This window comes from Salvelinus namaycush, chromosome 18, assembly GCF_016432855.1.
Source record: "Salvelinus namaycush isolate Seneca chromosome 18, SaNama_1.0, whole genome shotgun sequence".
Lineage (NCBI taxonomy): Eukaryota > Metazoa > Chordata > Actinopteri > Salmoniformes > Salmonidae > Salvelinus > Salvelinus namaycush.
In genome coordinates, this window is record NC_052324.1 from 28,685,214 (window position 1) to 28,706,937 (window position 21,724).

The 21,724-nt window shown below is 45.7% G+C and overlaps 1 protein-coding gene and 1 pseudogene across 1 annotated transcript in view; one reads left to right on the plus strand and one right to left on the minus strand.

Moving 5' to 3' along the window:
* Positions 1-16,287, plus strand: part of LOC120063320 (serine incorporator 5-like) — a 51,055-nt gene extending 34,768 nt beyond the window's left edge. The window contains exons 6-12 of the mRNA XM_039013629.1: positions 8,602-8,813; positions 8,955-9,047; positions 9,462-9,588; positions 10,279-10,348; positions 10,471-10,507; positions 11,141-11,285; positions 13,852-16,287. Of these exons, the coding sequence (XP_038869557.1) occupies positions 8,602-8,813; positions 8,955-9,047; positions 9,462-9,588; positions 10,279-10,348; positions 10,471-10,507; positions 11,141-11,285; positions 13,852-13,996 (829 nt within the window). The 3' untranslated portion in view covers positions 13,997-16,287. The remainder of the gene's footprint in view (positions 1-8,601; positions 8,814-8,954; positions 9,048-9,461; positions 9,589-10,278; positions 10,349-10,470; positions 10,508-11,140; positions 11,286-13,851) is intronic.
* Positions 16,288-16,990: 703 nt separating this feature from the next.
* Positions 16,991-21,407, minus strand: LOC120062902 (annotated as a pseudogene).
* Between the last annotated feature and the right edge of the window lie 317 nt (positions 21,408-21,724).

Here is a 21,724-nt window from a genome sequence, read left to right on the forward strand (position 1 = left end):
AGAGAGAAAGAGAAACAGAGGGAGATGGAGAGAGAGAAACAGAGAGAGAGAGAGAAACCGAGGGAGAGAGAGAGAGAAACCGAGGGAGAGAGAGAGAGAAACAGAGGGAGAGAGAGAGAGAAACAGGGAGAGAGAGACAGAGGGAGAAAGAGAGAAACAGAGGGAGAGAGAAAGAGAAACAGAGGGAGAGACAAACCAAGGGAGAGAGAGAGAAACCAAGGGAGAGAGAGAGTAACAGAGGGAGAGAGAGAGAGAAACAGAGGGAGAGAAACCGAGGGAGAGCGAGAGAGAAACAGAGGGAGAGAGAGAGAAACAGAGGGAGGGAGAGAGAGAGAAACAGAGGGAGAGAGAGAGAGAGAAACAGAGGGAGAGAGAGAGAGAGAAACAGAGGGGGAGAGAGAGAGAAACAGAGGGGGGGGAGAGAGAAACAGAGGGGGGGGAGAGAGAAACAGAGGGGGGAGAGAGAGAAACAGAGGGGGGAGAGAGAGAAACAGAGGGGGGAGAGAGAAAGAGAAACAGAGGGGGGAGAGAGAAAGAGAAACAGAGGGAGAGAGAAAGAGAAACAGAGGGAGAGAGAAAGAGAAACAGAGGGAGAGAGAAAGAGAAACAGAGGGAGAGAGAGAGAGAGAAACAGAGGGAGGGAGAGAGAGAAACAGAGGGAGGGAGAGAGAGAAAGAGAAACAGAGGGAGAGAGAAAGAGAAACAGGGGGAGAGAGAGAGAGAAACAGAGGGAGGGAGAGAGAGAAACAGAGGAAGGGAGAGAGAGAAACAGAGGGAGGGAGAGAGAGAAACAGAGGGAGAGAGAGAGAAACAGAGGGAGAGAGAAAGAGAAACAGAGGGAAAGAGAAACAGAGGGGGAGAGAGAGAGAAACAGGGAGAGAGAGAGAAACAGAGGGGGAGAGAGAGAGAGAAACAGAGGGGGGGAGAGAAAGAGAAACAGAGGGAGAGAGAAAGAGAAACAGAGGGAGAGAGAAAGAGAAACAGAGGGAGAGAGAAAGAGAAACAGAGGGAGAGAGAAAGAGAAACAGAGGGAGAGAGAGAGAGAAACAGAGGGAGGGAGAGAGAGAGAAACAGAGGGAGGGAGAGAGAGAGAAACAGAGGGAGAGAGAGAGAGAAACAGAGGGAGAGAGAGAGAACCGAGGGAGGGGGAGAGAACAGAGGGAGAGAGAGAGAACAGAGGGAGAGAGAGAGAACAGAGGGAGAGAGAGAGAACAGAGGGAGAGAGAGACAGAAACAGAGGGAGAGAGAGAGAGAAACAGAGAGAGAGAGAAACAGAGGGAGAGAGAGAGAGAAACAGAGGGAGAGAGAGAGAAACAGAGGGAGAGAGAGAGAGAAACAGAGGGAGAGAGAGAGAGAAACAGAGGGAGAGAGAGAGAGAACAGAGGGAGAGAGAGAGAACAGAGGGAGAGAGAGAGAACAGAGGGAGAGAGAGAGAACAGAGTGAGAGAGAGAGAGAAACAGAGGGAGAGAGACCGAGGGAGAGCGAGAGAGAAACAGAGGGAGAGAGAGAGAAACAGAGGGAGGGAGAGAGAGAGAAACAGAGGGAGAGAGAGAGAGAGAAACAGAGGGGGAGAGAGAGAGAGAAACAGAGGGGGAGAGAGAGAGAAACAGAGGGGGGGGGAGAGAAACAGAGGGGGGAGAGAGAGAAACAGAGAGAGAGAGAAACAGAGGGAGAGAGAAAGAGAAACAGAGGGAGAGAGAAACAGAGAGAGAGAGAGAAACAGAGGGAGAGAGAAAGAGAAACAGAGGGAGAGAGAGAGAGAGAAACAGAGGGAGGGAGAGAGAGAAACAGAGGGAGGGAGAGAGAGAAAGAGAAACAGAGGGAGAGAGAAAGAGAAACAGGGGGAGAGAGAGAGAGAAACAGAGGGATGGAGAGAGAGAAACAGAGGGAGGGAGAGAGAGAAACAGGGAGAGAGAGAGAAACAGGGAGAGAGAGACAGAGGGAGAAAGAGAGAAACAGAGGGAGAAAGAGAGAAACAGAGGGAGAGAGAAAGAGAAACAGAGGGAGAGAGAGAGAAACCGAGGGAGAGAGAGAGAGAAACCGAGGGAGAGAGAGAGAGAAACAGGGAGAGAGAGACAGAGGGAGAAAGAGAGAAACAGAGGGAGAAAGAGAGAAACAGAGGGAGAGAGAAAGAGAAACAGAGGGAGAGACAAACCAAGGGAGAGAGAGAGAAACCAAGGGAGAGAGAGAGTAACAGAGGGAGAGAGAGAGAGAAACAGAGGGAGAGAAACCGAGGGAGAGCGAGAGAGAAACAGAGGGAGAGAGAGAGAAACAGAGGGAGGGAGAGAGAGAAAGAGAAACAGAGGGAGAGAGAGAGAGAAACAGAGGAAGGGAGAGAGAGAAACAGAGGGAGGGAGAGAGAGAAACAGAGGGAGAGAGAGAGAAACAGAGGGAGAGAGAAAGAGAAACAGAGGGAAAGAGAAACAGAGGGGGAGAGAGAGAGAAACAGGGAGAGAGAGAGAAACAGAGGGGGAGAGAGAGAGAGAAACAGAGGGGGGGAGAGAAAGAGAAACAGAGGGAGAGAGAAAGAGAAACAGAGGGAGAGAGAAAGAGAAACAGAGGGAGAGAGAAAGAGAAACAGAGGGAGAGAGAAAGAGAAACAGAGGGAGAAAGAGAAACAGAGGGAGAGAGAAAGAGAAACAGAGGGAGAGAGAAAGAGAAACAGAGGGAGAGAGAGAGAGAAACAGAGGGAGAGAGAGAGAAACAGAGGGAGGGAGAGAGAGAGAAACAGAGGGAGAGAGAGAGAGAAACAGAGGGAGAGAGAGAGAGAGAAACAGAGGGAGAGAGAGAACAGAGGGAGGGGGAGAGAACAGAGGGAGAGAGAGAGAACAGAGGGAGAGAGAGAGAACAGAGGGAGAGAGAGAGAACAGAGGGAGAGAGAGAGAACAGAGGGAGAGAGAGAGAGAAACAGAGGGAGAGAGAGAGAGAAACAGAGGGAGAGAGAGAGAGAAACAGAGGGAGAGAGAGAGAGAAACAGAGGGAGAGAGAGAGAGAAACAGAGGGAGAGAGAGAGAGAGAAACAGAGGGAGAGAGAGAGAAACAGAGGGAGAGAGAGAGAGAAACAGAGGGAGAGAGAGAGAGAAACAGAGGGAGAGAGAGAGAGAACAGAGGGAGAGAGAGAGAACAGAGGGAGAGAGAGAGAACAGAGTGAGAGAGAGAGAGAGAAACAGAGGGAGAGAGACCGAGGGAGAGCGAGAGAGAAACAGAGGGAGAGAGAGAGAAACAGAGGGAGGGAGAGAGAGAGAAACAGAGGGAGGGAGAGAGAGAGAAACAGAGGGAGGGAGAGAGAGAGAGAGAAACAGAGGGGGAGAGAGAGAGAGAAACAGAGGGGGGGGGGGGGAGAGAAACAGAGGGGGGAGAGAGAGAAACAGAGGGGGGAGAGAGAGAAACAGAGAGAGAGAGAAAGAGAAACAGAGGGAGAGAGAAAGAGAAACAGAGGGAGAGAGAAAGAGAAACAGAGGGAGAGAGAAAGAGAAACAGAGGGAGAGAGAAAGAGAAACAGAGGGAGAGAGAGAGAGAGAAACAGAGGGAGGGAGAGAGAGAAACAGAGGGAGGGAGAGAGAGAAAGAGAAACAGAGGGAGAGAGAAAGAGAAACAGGGGGAGAGAGAGAGAGAAACAGAGGGATGGAGAGAGAGAAACAGAGGGAGGGAGAGAGAGAAACAGAGGGAGAGAGAGAGAAACAGGGAGAGAGAAAGAGAAACAGAGGGGGAGAGAGAGAGAAACAGAGGGGGAGAGAGAGAAACAGAGGGGGAGAGAGAGAGAGAAACAGAGGGGGGGAGAGAAAGAGAAACAGAGGGAGAGAGAAAGAGAAACAGAGGGAGAGAGAAAGAGAAACAGAGGGAGAGAGAGAGAGAAACAGAGGGAGAGAGAGAGAGAAACAGAGGGAGAGAGAGAGAAACAGAGGGAGAGAGAGAGAAACAGAGGGAGAGAGAGAGAGAAACAGAGGGAGAGAGAGAGAGAAACAGAGGGAGAGAGAGAGAGAGAAACAGAGGGAGAGAGAGAACAGAGGGAGGGGGGGAGAACAGAGGGAGAGAGAGAGAACAGAGGGAGAGAGAGAGAACAGAGGGAGAGAGAGAGAACAGAGGGAGAGAGAGAGAGAACAGAGGGAGAGAGAGAGAGAACAGAGGGAGAGAGAGAGAGAAACAGAGGTAGAGAGAGAGAGAAACAGAGGGAGAGAGAGAGAGAAACAGAGGGAGAGAGAGAGAGAAACAGAGGGAGAGAGAGAGAGAAACAGAGGGAGAGAGAGAGAGAAACAGAGGGAGAGAGAGAGAACAGAGGGAGAGAGAGACCAGAGGGAGAGAGAGAGAACAGAGTGAGAGAGAGAGAGAAACAGAGGGAGAGAGAGAAACAGAGGGAGAGAGAGAGAGAAACAGAGGGAGAGAGAGCGAGAAACAGAGGGAGAGAGAGCGAGAAACAGGGAGAGAGAGCGAGAAACAGAGGGAGAGAGAGCGAGAAACAGAGGGAGAGAGAGCGAGAAACAGAGAAACAGAGGGAGAGAGAGAGAGAACAGAGGGAGAGAGAGAGAGAGAGAGAGAGAGAGAGAAACAGAGGGAGAGAGAGAGAGAGAAACAGAGGGAGAGGGAGAGAGAGAGAGAAACAGAGGGAGAGGGAGAGAGAGAGAGAAACAGAGGGAGAGAGAAAGAGAAACAGAGGGAGAGAGCTATTGTGTCTTGTTGTAATCAGTACAAAGGAGGGTTTGGTCAGTGTCTTAAGTTGCAGACAGGATGCACATGACAACTGAGTGTATACCCACAGTTTCCTCTCCACCTCTGAGACACACACACACACACTCACAATAGAAATGAGGGTGGTAGGGGACCATTTTAGAGTCTGTTTGTCCATTTTCACTGACTGGGAATATAAGGCAAGAGGTCACTGCAATTACCCTGCAGCTGTGTGTCTGGGTGTGTGTGTGTGTTTGTATCTTTGTGTTTGTGTTTGTGTCTGTGTATCTTAGTGCTGAGCGATTAGTGCTTTTTGAGGGTGGTTCGGTTTTGGTTAAATTATTTAAAAAATAGTCACGGTTTTCGATTTCAGTTTCGATTCTTTCTGTTGAATGCTGTAACAACACAGACTAAAACTATGAATAAAAGTCCCATGATGGTCGTGACTGCTCATTACTGCTGATCACTTATTAACCATCAGTTATTCACATCACTTTACATATTACATTTGTTTTATTTAATGACTTTATTATTTCATTCCAAGTCATCATCTCATCTCTATAGGGCTGCTGCATATGCTGTCTGACAAAAATCACTAATTTATAGATCTTCAAAGTAAATAAGGCAGTCCTTTATGACTGCTGAATACAAACTATCAATCACTTAGATCATGTCTTTTCAAGTGGAGATACACTACATGACCAAAAGTATGTGGACACCTGCTTGTCGAACATCTCATTCCAAAATCATGGGCATTAATATGGAGTTGGTCCCCCATTTGCTGCTATAACAGCCTCCACTCTTCTGGGAAGGCTTTCCACTAGATGTTGGAACATTGCTTCAGGGACTTGCTTCCATTCAGCCACAAGAACATTAGTGAGGTCGGGCACTGATGTTAGGCGATTAGGCCTAGCTCGCAGTTGGCGTTCCAATTCATTCCAAAGGTGTTCGATGGGGTTGAGGTCAGGGCTCTGTGCAGGCCAGTCAAGTTCTTCCACACCGATCTTGACAAACCATTTCTGTATGGACCTCGCTTTGTGCACGGGGTAAAGGGCCTTCCCTAAACCATTGCCACAAAGTTGGAAGCACAGAATCGTCTAGAATATAATTTTATGCTGTAGCGTTAAGATTTCCCTTCACTGGAACTAAGGGTCCTAGCCCGAACCATGAAAAACAGTCCCAGACCATTATTCCTCCTCCACCAAACTTTACAGTTGGCACTATGCATTGGGGCAGGTAGCGTTCTCCTGGCATCCGCCAAACCCAGATTTGTCCGTCGGACTGCCTGATAGTGAAGCGTGATTCATCACTCCAGAGTCCAATGGCGGCGAGCTTTACACCACTCCAGCCGACACTTGGTATTGCACATGGTGATCTTATGCTTGTGTGCGGCTGCTTGGCCATGGAAACCGATTTCCTGAAGCTTCCAACGAACAGTTATTGTGCTGACGTTGCTTCCAGTTGCAGTTTGGAAGTCGGTAGTGGGTGTTGCATCCAAGGACAGACGATTTTTACGCGCTTCAGCACTCGGCGGTCCAGTTCTGTGAGCTTGAGTGGCCTACCACTTCGCAGCTGAGCCGTTGTTGTTCCTATACATTTCCAATTCACAATAATAGCACTTAAAGCTGCCCGGGGCAGCTCTAGCAGGTAGACATTTGATGAACTGACTTGTTGGAAAGGTGGCACCCTATGACAGTGCCACATTGAAAGTCACTGAGCTCTTCAGTTAGGCCATTCTACTGCCAATGTTTGTCTATGGAGATTGCATGGCTGTGTGCTCGATTTTATACACCTGTCAGCAACGGGTGTGGCTGAAATAGCCGAATCCACAAATTTTAAGGGGTGTCCACATACTTTTGTATATATAGTGTACCTCACAAAGCAACAGCGGCTCTCTATATCCCCTCACGATTGAGTCTTCTTCTGCCTCTTCAGTAGCAGGCATAAAAGAAACACAGACCGGAAAAGCACATGTGCAATCGATTATGGTCATTGTAGTTAATTGCCACGTTTTATGAGCTAAACTATGTCGAATATTCGCCTGTTGGAAACTACAACTCTACATCGCACAGTTCAGGCTGGCTCTGATTTATCTCTAGAGAAACTGAATGTGCACATTGAGCTCACAGAAAAAAACTGAAGGAAATGGAATTCAAGTAATTGAACCGACGGCGGTCAATTAGTTGTTTAAAAAAATTAAAGTAACCGAAATGTCGGTTCATCTCTCAGTACTAGTGCATCTGTGTGTTTGTGTCTGTGTCGATGGGGTTGGGGAGCTCTGAGTAAAAGTAATCTGGATGTGGAAGATTTGCCAACAACCCTAAACCTGTCTCCTTGTAGCCTCAGGAATAAAATATAACTATCTCCCCCTCTCTCTTCCTCCTATTCTTCCCTCCATCTCTCTCTTCCTCCCATTCTTCCCTCCATCTCTCTCTTCCTCCTATCCTTCCTTCCCTCCATCTCTCTTTTCCTCCCATCCTTCCCTCCATCTCTCTCTTCCTCCCATTCTTCCCTCCATCTCTCTCTTCCTCCCATCCATCTCTCTTCCTCCTATCCTTCCTTCACTCCATCTCTCTCTTCCTCCCATCCTTCCCTCCATCTCTCTCTTCCTCCTATCCTTCCTTCCATCTCTCTCTTCCTCCTATCCTTCCCTCCATCTCTCTCTTCCTCCTATCCTTCCTTCCCTCCATCTCTCTCTTCCTCCTATCCTTCCCTCCATCTCTCTCTTCCTCATCTCTCTCTTCCTCCTATCCTTCCCTCCATCTCTCTCTTCCTCCTATCCTTCCTTCCCTCCATCTCTTTTCCGCCTATCCTTCCCTCCATCTCTCTTCCTCCATCTCTCTCTTCCTCCTATCCTTCCCTCCATCTCTCTCTTCCTCCTATCCTTCCTTCCCTCCATCTCTTTCTTCCTCCCATTCTTCCCTCCATCTCTCTCTTCCTCCATCTCTCTCTTCCTCCTATCCTTCCCTCCATCTCTCTCTTCCTCCTATCCTTCCCTCCATCTCTCTCTTCCTCCATCTCTCTCTTCCTCCTATCCTTCCCTCCATCTCTCTCTTCCTCCATCTCTCTTTTCCTCCTATCCTTCCCTCCATTTCTCTCTTCCTATCCTTCCCTCCATCTCTCTCTTCCTCCATCTCTCTCTTCCTCCTATTCTCCCCTCCATCTCTCTCTTCCTCCTATCCTTCCCTCCATCTCTCTCTTCCTCCATCTCTCTCTTCCTCCTATCCTTCCCTCCATCTCTCTCTTCCTCCTGTTCTTCCCTCCATCTCTCTCTTCCTCCTATCCTTCCCTCCATCTCTCTCTTCCTCCATCTCTCTCTTCCTCCTATTCTTCCCTCCATCTCTCTCTTGCTCCTATCCTTCCCTCCATCTCTCTCTTCCTCCATCTCTCTCTTCCTCCTATTCTTCCCTCCATCTCTCTCTTCCTCCAATCCTTCCCTCCATCTCTCTCTTCCTCCTATTCTTCCCTCCATCTCTTTTCCTCATATCCTTCCCTCCATCTCTCTCTTCCTCCTATCCTTCCTTCCCTCCATCTCTCTCTTTCTCCTATCCTTCCCTCCATCTCTCTCTTCCTCCATCTCTCTGTTCCTCCCATCCTTCCCTCCATCTCTCTCTTCCTCCTATCATTCCCTCCATCTCTCTCTTCCTCCATCTCTCTCTTCCTCCTATCCTTCCCTCCATCTCTCTCTTCCTCCTATCCTTCCCTCCATCTCTCTCTTCCTCCTATTCTTCCCTCCATCTCTTTTCCTCATATCCTTCCCTCCATCTCTCTCTTCCTCCTATCCTTCCTTCCCTCCATCTCTCTCTTTCTCCTATCCTTCCCTCCATCTCTCTCTTCCTCCATCTCTCTGTTCCTCCCATCCTTCCCTCCATCTCTCTCTTCCTCCTATCCTTCCCTCCATCTCTCTCTTCCTCCTATCCTTCCCCCCTCAATAGGAGTTCAGGTGTGAACGACAACCGTCTGTGGTATGGAGCACTGGCCATGGTCACCTTGGTGCTGTTCAGTATGGCAGTAGGAGCTGTGGTGTTCATGGCTCTGTTCTACACACACTCTCAGGCCTGTCTGCTCAACAAGGTGTTCCTGGGGGTCAACAGCAGCCTCTGTCTCATAGTCACCCTGCTGGCTATATCGCCCTTCATACAGAGACGTTAGTATAGGCTATACAAACACTGGAACACACACTGGAACACACGCACAGACACACACACACACACACACACACACACACACACACACACACACACACACACACACACACACTTTAACAGTCTATCTGTTCTCCCTCCAGTCCAGCCTAAGTCTGGCCTGCTCCAGCCAGGAGTGATCAGTGTGTATGTCATGTACCTCACCTTCTCAGCCTTCTCCAGCAAGCCCAAAGAGAGTAAGTAGACTGGAGGCTCAGCCATAGAGCTCCAGTGTTTCATTGCCTATCTGATTGACCTATTAAGAGGTTTTATGTGTTTGCATTTTGTTAAATTGCACTTAAAATTCAAAAGGCACTTGCACATCTTTCTTGCAGGTGCATAGTAACAATTGAATAACATGAAAGTAAAGAGAAACCCGCACACTGCTCTTGTATCACTTTTCTTTATTAAACTTACGAATCGGCCTCAAGACCTTCGTTAGAGCTTTTTGTTAAATTGCACTTAAAATGCCTCCATTTAAACTGTGTTCTGGCCCGATGTGCCCTTGCAGCTCTCCAGTACTAACAAACTTATAAATATTATCCTCCTCTTTTTCCTGTTTTCTCTCATTCCCCCCCCCTTTCTCTCTCTCTCTCCCTGTTTCTGTTTAGTGTTGGAGGTTAATGGGGTGAATACGACAGTTTGTGTGTTCCCCTTCAACTCTGGATCAGAGAGCGACAAGAGGATTGTATCAATAGTGGGAACTGTCATCATGTTCGGCTGTGTGCTCTACTCCTGGTAAGACACACACAGTTATGTTATGGCCTGGGCCTGGTACTGACCCTGAGCCTGAACCTGGGCCTGAGAGAACAAACAGATAAGGATGCTCAACCTCTGTGACGCCTGATCCCAGCTTGGGGATATAATGAGGGCTTAGACCTTGAGTCTTTGGAGAATGTTTCTGTCTACCCCTGTGTGCACACTGTCTGTGATAAACCTTAAAAATAACTCTGTGCTTCCCCTTATCTTTTGAATTCAGCATTTCTACACCTGAACAACCTAAAATTCCCAACAACACACACGTGTTGCTGTCACCTATCCTGTGTTTTTAGATCAGTGCAGAGGGGATAGGGGCTGTGCTCTTTGGACTATTAGAATGCTTCCAGGTTACAGATCTGTAGCTGCAGTGAGGTCATGTCTTATTGGCTTGAGCAGATGTGAAAGTGTTTTTGATTGGCTGGTGCTGTTTAGTGGGTGTGTGTGATTGGCTGGATCTGTAGTGCGTGTCCACATGTGTTTCACATTAAGCTCAGACATATCTCCTGTGGTCGTCTCTGTAAAAGACTTGAGCTATTCTCAACCACAAATTACTGGGAAAATGTCTTCTGTCATCCCTGTGTGTGTGTGTGTTTCAAGTTTTATTAGTCATATGTAGTGGTATACACAGTCCTACGGAATGCTTACTGGTGTATGTGTTTGTGTGTGTAGTTTGACGTCCACCACCAGACGAAGCGTTGCAGCACTGCGTGTGTGTAGGAACAGCATGCCTGAGACTGAGGTAAGAAGACCTACTCTCTCACACAAGCTTAGTGTGTGTGTACATGTGTGTTTAGTGAAATAGGGATGTATAGTTGATTGGTTGGTACATTCCTGTTGTACTAACTCCCCTCTCTCCTTCAGAGAGCTCGCTGCTGTTTCTGCTTTGGAGATGACACAGGTAAATACCCACATATTCTCTCTCCCTCCCACTGTTCTCTTTCTATCATCTCCCTACTTCAACACCAGCAGAAAGAGGCAGTGTTCCTGTATGTCCTCTCATACACATATTAACAGTAAAGATGCAGGAACACCATTGGTCAGTAACCAGAGATGATGTCAGTGTTACCAGGAGGGGAGTATGGTGGTGTGGAGCTAGACCAATCAGATGGTAGCAGTAGACCTGAGAGAAGGCTACAGCTGCCTTCTGGTGGGAGATAGCAGCACTGCAGCCAGGGAAAGAACAGCACGTCATTTCATTTAGGAATTTATTACACAGAGAAAACATATTTAAAATAAGCATATGTACAGTTTAGAACATTACAATGGATTAAGAAAACAGGAGCCCTTCTCAGGAAACCTACTGATTTTCAGGGAGTTTCCTGTCTGGCAAAGGGGAGGGAGAGACATATAGCATAGACCAGGAAAATGGAAAGATATCAGGAATATTAAATGGTGAGAGTGTTATTGGGTAGAAAATGTTCTGTGCATCATACATGTTGTGTTATGTATATCTTGCTGCGATGATTTTGTGTTGTGACTATGATGGAAGGTTGTAATAATGTTGCTGTGATGTTGTGGTTGTGTTGTCCAGATGACTATGATGAGGAGAAGACTGGAGGAGGCCAAAACGTTCTGTATGATGAGAGAGGGGGAACCATCTACAGCTACACCTACTTCCACTTTGTCTTCTTCCTGGGTTCACTGTATGTCATGATGACTGTCACCAACTGGTTCCAGTAAGTAATAGAGTTACTGGGGAAACTTTACACTAGGTTCCAGTAAGTAATATAGTTACTGGGGAAACTTTACACTAGGTTCCAGTAAGTAATAGTTACTGGGGAAACTTTACACTAGGTTCCAGTAAGTAATATAGTTACTGGGGAAACTTTACACTAGGTTCCAGTAAGTAATAGTTACTGGGGAAACTTTACACTAGGTTCCAGTAAGTAATAGAGTTACTGGGGAAACTTTACACTAGGTTCCAGTAAGTAATAGAGTTACTGGGGAAACTTTACACTAGGTTCCAGTAAGTAGGAGAGTTACTGGGGAAACTTTACACTAGGTTCCAGTAAGTAATAGAGTTACTGGAGAAACTTTACACTAGGTTCCAGTAAGTAGGAGAGTTACTGGAGAAACTTTACACTAGGTTCCAGTAAGTAGGAGAGTTACTGGGGAAACTTTACACTAGGTTCCAGTAAGTAATAGAGTTACTGGAGAAACTTTACACTAGGTTCCAGTAAGTAATAGAGTTACTGGGGAAACGTTACACTAGGTTCCAGTAAGTAATAGCGTTACTGGGGAAACTTTACACTAGGTTCCAGTAAGTAATAGAGTTACTGGGGAAACTTTACACTAGGTTCCAGTAAGTAATAGAGTTACTGGGGAAACTTTACACTAGGTTCCAGTAAGTAATAGAGTTACTGGGGAAACTTTACACTAGGTTCCAGTAAGTAGGAGAGTTACTGGGGAACCTTTACACTAGGTTCCAGTAAGTAATAGAGTTACTGGAGAAACTCTACACTAGGTTCCAGTAAGTAATATCGTTACTGGGGAAACGTTACACTAGGTTCCAGTAAGTAATAGCGTTACTGGGGAAACTTTACACTAGGTTCCAGTAAGTAATAGCGTTACTGGGGAAACTTTACACTAGGTTCCAGTAAGTAATAGAGTTACTGGGGAAACATTACACTAGGTTCCAGTAAGTAATATAGTTACTGGGGAAACTTTACACTAGGTTCCAGTAAGTAGGAGAGATACTGGGGAATCTTTACACTAGGTTCCAGTAAGTAATAGAGTTACTGGGGAAACATTACACTAGGTTCCAGTAAGTAATATAGTTACTGTGGAAACTTTACACTAGGTTCCAGTAAGTAATAGAGTTACTGGGGAAACATTACACTAGGTTCCAGTAAGTAATAGTGTTACTGGGGAAACATTACACTAGGTTCCAGTAAGTAATAGAGTTACCGTGGAAACTTTACACTAGGTTCCAGTAAGTAATAGAGTTACTGGGGAAACTTTACACTAGGTTCCAGTAAGTAGGAGAGATACTGGGGAATCTTTACACTAGGTTCCAGTAAGTAATAGAGTTACTGGGGAAACATTACACTAGGTTCCAGTAAGTAATATAGTTACTGTGGAAACTTTACACTAGGTTCCAGTAAGTAATAGAGTTACTGGGGAAACATTACACTAGGTTCCAGTAAGTAATAGTGTTACTGGGGAAACATTACACTAGGTTCCAGTAAGTAATAGAGTTACCGTGGAAACTTTACACTAGGTTCCAGTTAGTAGGAGAGTTACTGTGGAAACTTTACACTAGGTTCCAGTTAGTAGGAGAGTTACTGGGGAAACATTATACTAGGTTCCAGTAAGTAGGAGAGTTACTGTGGAAACTTTACACTAGGTTCCAGTTAGTATGAGAGTTACTGTGGAAACTTTACACTAGGTTCCAGTAAGTAGAAGAGTTACTGGGGAAACTTTACACTAGGTTCCAGTTAGTAGGAGAGTTACTGTGAAAGCTTTACACTAGGTTCCAGTAAGTAATATAGTTACTGTGGAAACTTTACACTATGTTCCAGTTAGTAGGAGAGTTACTGTGGAAACTTTACACTAGGTTCCAGTAAGTAGAATAGTTACTGGGGAAACTTTACACTATGTTCCAGTTAGTAGGAGAGTTACTGTGGAAACTTTAACTAGGTTCCAGTAAGTAGAATAGTTACTGGGGAAACTTTAACTAGGTTCCAGTAAGTAATAGAGTTACTGTGGACACTTTACACTAGGTTCCAGTAAGTAGAATAGTTACTGTGGAAACTTTAACTAGGTTCCAGTTAGTAGCAGAGTTACTGGGGAAACTTTAACTAGGTTCCAGTAAGTAATAGAGTTACTGTGGACACTTTACACTAGGTTCCAGTAAGTAGAATAGTTACTGTGGAAACTTTAACTAGGTTCCAGTTAGTAGCAGAGTTACTGGGGAAACTTTAACTAGGTTCCAGTAAGTAGAATAGTTACTGGGGAAACTTTAACTAGGTTCCAGTAAGTAATAGTGTTACTGGGGAAACTTTAACTTGGTTCCAGTTAGTAGGAGAGTTACTGTGATAAATGTAACTAGTAGTAGAGTTACTGGGGAAACTTTAACCAGGTTCCAGTTATTCGGAGAGTTGCTGAGGAAACACTTTACACTAGGTTCCAGTAAGTGGAAGAGTTACTAGGGAAACTTTAACTAGCTTGTGTCTCTGTAGTTATTTAATTCATTTAAATTCAGCATAACACTAAGAGTGTGATATGTTTGTTTTCCTGTAGCTATGACAACCATAAGAGAGATAAGCTGCTGGATGGCAGCTGGTCGGTGTTCTGGATCAAGATGGCGTCGTGCTGGGTCTGTCTCATCCTCTACATCTGGACCCTGGTCGCGCCCATGGTCTGCCCCAAACGCTTCGAGGCCTAACACACACACACACACACTGAAACACAGCCCAACACTACCTTCAGCTTTCTACATGGGGTTTTTGTGTTGTTTTTAGTTTTTTTTTTATTTCCTTTTTTCCCCTACATTTTCCTACTTTGACCATGCAAAGTGGTCAAACTTTGCATGGTTAAGCTATTGCTTCCTTGAAGGCAGTTGCTGTCTTTTTATTTGTTTACTACCTTTGATACATGGAGTTTTCTGTTACATGCAGGGTTAAAATCATAAACGGACTCTTCAGGGTGCCTAAAACAATGGGCTGGACCAATGTACATACAGTAATTTATGTGGGACCACATGATCATAGTGGTGCCCTGATTTTGTTATGGGATGCCCAGCACCTTTGAGCACCAATGTCAATTAAACCCTTTTACATGTTTGCTTACATTTGTGATTTTTATGTGTGCGAAGCATCTCTGTTTTCCCATGATGGACCCAGACCTCCATATTGTTCTGTTATTCCCATAAAGAGAAGTTCCATTTCTCAGGCTCACATATAAGCTGGAAGTGTCTTGCTTGCTTGTTATTGCTCCCTTTTGTAGAAGAAGTTTTCTATGCAATGAATCAAAATGTTTTGATTTGATTTGCCTGTCTTCACATGGTCATGTGAATCATTTTAATTAGGAGTAGATATGATGGATTGTGTCCGCCCTCCTTTTGAGACAACACTTTTTTGTAGTGTTGTGTTTTCCAAATAAGCCTGTGTGACTAGCAGAGTGCTGCCTGGCTGGTAGAGGACTGCCCTGGGACCAGAGTCACTACTAATGAAGGGAGGGAGGCGGAGCGGCAATCATGGAGGGAAGATCAACACTTTGATTTCAAACATTTGCCAAAGGTAGATCTCAGAAACAAAGAATTGACACGCTAAAGTTCTTCACAAGAGTAACCTCTAGAACTACCACACACCTCTGATCCTTAGTATGCTCTCTGCTTGGTGTGCTCTCTGATGAAGGGTCACTTTCAGAGACTTTTTCAGGACTGTGAACACATAAGGGGATAGGGTTCAAAACAGACCGGGACCTTAGTGTGTAGTGTAGGTTACTTAACACTGGTTGTTGATGTTACTGACTGAACAAACCCAGATCAAGACTTGACTGACAGGGAGCAAAAAAACTTTCTCCAGAAATCCAAATGATTCTGTTGTCATACTTACAACCCTACAGTATATAACCCTTTTGATACTAATATTATATATATGTACACTTTGTTTTAATATAATGATATTTGTTGAAGAAAAACAACTGAAACATTTTTCTATTTAAGATTGAGTCTTTCTCCTTCAATTTCAGATTGCTGAATAGAATAATCACATAACCCTATGAGCCAGCAGTTTGATGAGTTTGTTCATGCATATTTATGCCATAATCAAGTACCCACTGTGACTTTAGTTTCTTCACCTCAGCCATTGTCCTGAAGGGGTTAAACCCATCTGGAAGGGTCGGATGTCAACAATAGGGTTGGGATCCATCCATTATCCATTTAGTAATGTCATGGAGTGAATATGAATTTCAATTCAACAATTAAAAGTTGCCATAGATTTTCAGTTTAAAAAATAGATTTGTGAAATATAATTTCACTTGAATTGACTGTATGATGCTGAATTGACGCCTAGTGAGTTGGAACGCCTGGTGTAAAATGTGTTTACTAATCAGTTCCTGTATATGTTTGATATTAGCAGATTGTGTCCACATGTCATTTCAGACAAGTTGTTGTTTGTCCACAGAGCCAGATAGACGTGACATGGTGTTCTACAGCTCAGCTCTACACCATCAGGTCAAGGTCATGTTAAACCGTTAGGATCAAAATAGTCTGATTAGGCTGTATGCTGCCATACCTGATATGTTGATGTCCCTTTCTGTTCTCCATTGTTAAGATGACCACTAGGTGTGTACACAGGAGTGTGAGTGTGTTTGTTTCATTTAACAGGAGCACTTGCGTTAGTGAGTTTTGGTCTGTGCAGAACATTTTGTGTGTGTGTATGTGTGTGCGTGCATGTGTCTCCAAACACACTCTGCTCACACTAAGGGCTCTATTCAATCCGTTTGGCAGATGTTCAGCATTACAGCGTGATTGACATTTAAAGGCAATGTTCCCACGTTAGCATTCACTGCATTCACAGTAAACGCTGTATATGTCGGCTCCATTGGAAATGACCTTTACATTTCTATCACCCAATCTGCAACTCTTCAGCGATACAGACTGAATAGAGCCCTAATTCTCTGTACACAGTTAGAGTTGTCCTAAACAAAAAATAAAACATGAACAGCCTGGGATTTTGTGTCTGTGTGTTTGTGTAAAGCTAATCACTTATAGCCTCAGCTTGAAATACAGTGCCTTGGGGAAGAAATCACACTGCAATCTACTTAATAAGAACTAGCAATCTATTACATTTAGTTACACACCAAACAAAAGACCCAGAGACGGTATTTTACCAAATGCTCAGAATGTTTATTAATAGATGAACTAAAAGAGGAGCGGAATATATTGTTGTTCAACAATCTGTTACCTCCATAATAGAGGAGACCCTAACTACAGTTTTAACCCCTAGATACACCAACCCTCTCCCCAGATAACACACATACAGGTTTACAACAATAATACAATCATCAATCTTCTATTTGAACCTATTCTAATAGTACAGTATGTACAGACTGCAGAGCACGTCAACACATAACAAGTCATGTCTGGAAGTCTGTTGCCCTGATGAGTAGACCTCAGTCCTCACCCCAGGCACAAGTCTAGCAGTAATAATAATGCTTTTATATTTGCTTGTGAAAATCCTCCCCTTCACTCCTCTAATAATGCCCACTGAAATGCACCATGCTGCTTAGTCTCCTCTCATCTCCTCTCTCCTCTTTTTCCCTTTTCCTCTCCATCTCTTTCTCTCCTCTCCTCTCTGTCCCATTCTCCTCTGTTTTTCCTCTCAACCCCCCCTTTCCCCATCTTTCTCCTCCCTCTCCCCCCTCCCGGGTGGGTTTATTCAGTGTTCTGTGCACTGTTCTCCTGGTAGTCTTCAGGTATGGTGTCTGTAGAGGGACAAACACGAGGTGTTGACTTAAACACACTGAGGCAGTGACAATCTTAGACAGCTTCTGTCCTATCAGAGTGCTGTGACCAGGGCTATTCTCTATCTGTCTGCTGGTTGGCTGAGTAAACTGTCACTCACTGTTGCAGCAGTACTTGAGGTTGAACCAGATTATGTTTTCCTGGGAGAAAAAGAAGACGGCCAATCTCCCTCCTCGCAAACTGGTGTCTATCTTCACACTGGAGTATGCTACCAGGTTAGAACCCTCTTAGAAACGTGACCTGAACACAACACACACAGGGTTCAGAATGGGTGTGTGTGTGCGCGTGGTTGTTTGTTGGGTGGGGGGTTGTGTGTGTCTCACCTGATGTATCCAACCTGTGGTCTGTGCTGTAGGTACCAGCGGTAGAACACCTTGTCCTTCCAGCCCACGTTCCTCTTGTCCTTCCACAGCAGGTGTACCTGGTCGTTGGTGTCTCCTGTGTCACAGGGAGTTCCTGAGATACTCCCCTGGAACCGTCTTAGACTTCACTACCTGGAAGAGGGAGAGGGAGAGAAAAAGGAGAAGGTGTGAAAGGAAGTCCTAAAAAATGATAGAGCAGGGTTGGGTTTGTTTTAAGCATTCTGTGATAGATGACTTTGTAAAAACATGGAAGAACACACACACACACACACACACACACACACACACACACACACACACACACACACACACACACACACACACACACACACACCTTGAGCTGAATGCCAGGCTCAGCCACAGCTCTGAAGGGTACAGCCTGCCAGTAGGTCTGAAGATCAAGCCTGCGTAGTAATCATCAGTCACCGTGTTCACATGGAAAGTCCCCTCAAAGTCCACCCCACTGAAGCTGTGTAGCCTACTGTACACACACACACACACACACACACACACACACACACACACACACACACACACACACACACACACACACACACACACACACACCTTGAGCTGAATGCCAGGCTCAGCCACAGCTCTGAAGGGTACAGCCTGCCAGTAGGTCTGAAGATCAAGCCTGCGTAGTAATCATCAGTCACCGTGTTCACATGGAAAGTCCCCTCAAAGTCCACCCCACTGAAGCTGTGTAGCCTACTGTACACACACACACACACACACACACACACACACACACACACACACACACACACACACACACACACACACACACACACACACACCTTGAGCTGAATGCCAGGCTCAGCCACAGCTCTGAAGGGTACAGCCTGCCAGTAGGTCTGAAGATCAAGCCTGCGTAGTAATCATCAGTCACCGTGTTCACATGGAAAGTCCCCTCAAAGTCCACCCCACTGAAGCTGTGTAGCCTACTGTACACACACACACACACACACACACACACACACACACACACACACACACACACACACACACACACACACACACCTTGAGCTGAATGCCAGGCTCAGCCACAGCTCTGAAGGGTACAGCCTGCCAGTAGGTCTGAAGATCAAGCCTGCGTAGTAATCATCAGTCACCGTGTTCACATGGAAAGTCCCCTCAAAGTCCACCCCACTGAAGCTGTGTAGCCTACTGTACACACACACACACACACACACACACACACACACACACACACACACACACACACACACACACACACACACACACACACACACACACACACACACACACACACACACAGGCTTATTACATATACACACTGAACGATGTGGGGCCTCCACACACACACACCGTAAGTGGCACAGAGAGGGTGGCCTGTCAAATGGAGAATGAGAGTTGTCTTACCTACAGCAAGGCCAGGGTCAGAGTTCATAATCTGAACTATCCCCATAACCTGGGGAGAAAGCGAGAGAGAGAGAGTTATGATACTACAGAAGACATTGTACAGAATACTCAACTACCTATACATCATTGGCCAAACTTAATCAAAGAACTCAATTAAGGATCAAACTCGTTTACTTATATTTTTGCACTCTCTGACTCTAGCACTGTCAATGTTCCTCAGTGTCTGCTAGATGACTGAGATTTCAGAATGTAAAAGGTGATGAGGTCACCTGGTTGAGGACCACCCAGTTGGGGTCAATCTGGGCGTCGCCCTCAGGGTCCAGTAGTGCCGTCTGATAGGCTCTGAAGTCGGTCAGGGTGACCTCAGCATTCTCTGGACAGTTGTCTATCCTGTGACGGTAGTACTGGACTATCCTCTAGACAGTTGTCTAATCCCCTTATCCTGGTCCAAGTCCCCTGCACACACGTCACCCATGTTGTCATCTGGAATACACACACAGTCACACTGAGATTAGCCAGTGGGTTCTTGGTATGGCACACCCACAGAGTGAGGAACTACTTGAGAGAGCACACCCACAGAGTGAGGAACTACTTGAGAGAGCACACCCACAGAGTGAGGAACTACTTGAGAGAGCCCACCCACAGAGTGAGGAACTACTTGAGAGAGCCCACCCACAGTAAGGAATGAAACTAGTGGAGTGACTGACTGTCCTCATCTGTCTGGTCAGAGTTGACCTCCAGTCTACAGTTGCCTGCCTCGTCCAGGATACCGTCGTTGTCATTGTCACACTTGTCTCCCTGTCCATCCTTATCTGTGTCCAGCTGGGAGGAGTTGATGACTGTAGGACAGTTGTCCTTAGTGTTCTGGTGACCGTCCCCATCACAGACAGAGAAGAGGGGAGAGCGAAGTCAACTCAGTAACTCTTCTATAGGTGTGGACGTGTTTATAGAAGGCTCTACCTGTCTATGTTGGTGTCACACGTGTCTCATACAAGATCATCATCAACATTTGACTGTGGGAGAAGAAATAAGAGGGATATTATTCAATATCCTCATGAGGCATGCTACCCTGCTGCTGGCTACACTAGAATTTCAGTCTGAGTAGTTTCAGTCTGAGTAGAGTTTCAGTCTGAGTTTGGGGTTAGGGTGGTGCTATGGTTATGGTTGAAGTTGTTGGTTCTGTAGTGGTTTTGTTGTGGTTGTGTTTCGGTTGAAATGGAGTTATGGTTCTATAGGGGTTTTGTTGTGGTTGTGTTTCGGTTGAAATGGAGTTATGGTTCTATAGGGGTTTTGTTGTGGTTGTGATGTGCTATAGTTGTGTTATGGTTGTTTTTACGGTTACCTGGTTGGGGTTGACCATGTCAGGACAGATGTCACAGGGGTCTCCCACCCCGTCGTTGTCTCGGTCCCTCTGGTCTGGGTTGGGCACACGCTGGCAGTTATCCAGAATGTTCTTCACGCCTGACCACAAAAACACATACACAGGTAAAATTGTTTGTTTCTTCGGTCCCCAGATGGTAGGGTTTGTTTAAGGCAGAGGTGAATAGTTTCCACTGGCTCTCAGCTGCTGGCAGGGATTATAATGGAATAGAAAAATGTTTTCAGAGGAGACAGACATGACCAAGCACTTAGCGATCCAGGGTTAGAGGGGAAGACATAACCAAACGATCAAGATGTCGGAGGCCTGCCACAGTGCACAGACAGCAAACATCAAACTCAAACTGGATATGCGCATGCAAGCACACACACACACACACACACACACACAAAAGAGCACATCATTCAGAATCAGAGCTCTTTATAAAACAAAAGTGTTTTTACTAGTGTTTTGAACTTCATGAGGCGCTGACCCCTACCCCAGCACCTGTTTCCCTGTAAAGATGAACTAACAGGTAGAAGACTTGGATGGAAGACAGACTGAAACAGACTGAGAGGATGTGAATGGATTCTAGATATGACTCTGCTCTGTTGAAGCAATGATAAAGTCTGGAAGGGCCAGAGACAGGGGACATGCAGTTTTAAACCAGACAACTAGACTGACCTCAGACTGTGGTTTGGGAAAATAGATCTTAACGTCATGGATAAATACATCTTAGTGAGAAGAAGTACTTCTACAGTCACTTAAAATAAATCACTAGCTGTGGTACAACTCTCTACCCACTGGGCACACACTGGTTGAATCAACATGGTTTCCATGTCATTTCAACAAAATTACGTTGAAAAGAAATGTGAAATAGACGTTGAATTGATGTCTGTTTGACCAAAGCCTGGGGAAGGCCAGTCAAAGCACAGACACACCGTCTCCATCCATGTCATCGTCACAGTCGTATCCTAGCCCGTCCATGTCCCGTTGGTCAGGGTTCCCCGATGTCAAACAGTTGTCACATGCATCGCCATGGAGATCCTTATCGCTGTTCTTTTGGTCCACGTTAGGATGCAGTCAACAGTTACCCTGAGTTACACACAGAGACAGGGTTCCTGCATCTGTTCAACATGTATCCTACCTGCTTATGAACATACTGTACCCGAGAGGAATGTGACAGTTGTGTATCTGTATGTACCGTCACTAGTAGCGTCATCATTACCCTAAACATTTGCTAAACGTTCCTATTGTTTCTATTGGACAGGTTCAGCAAACAGGGAATGACCTACCTGAATCTGTCAAATAGAAATGCACATTTTCGTTGCAAAACAGAACTTTTTCAACTGTTTGGAGCAATGATTACACCCCAAATGACAGCAAACAAACATGATGGCTTCCATGGATCTGAGATGCTGGGGAGGTGATTGGGGTTTGCCTTCAGTCCACACATAGTCCCTCATAGTGCTGGTAAATGCATTCAGGAAAAACTAAATGATGATATGTTCTTTGTGTCGCCAGTGTTCTGTTGCATGG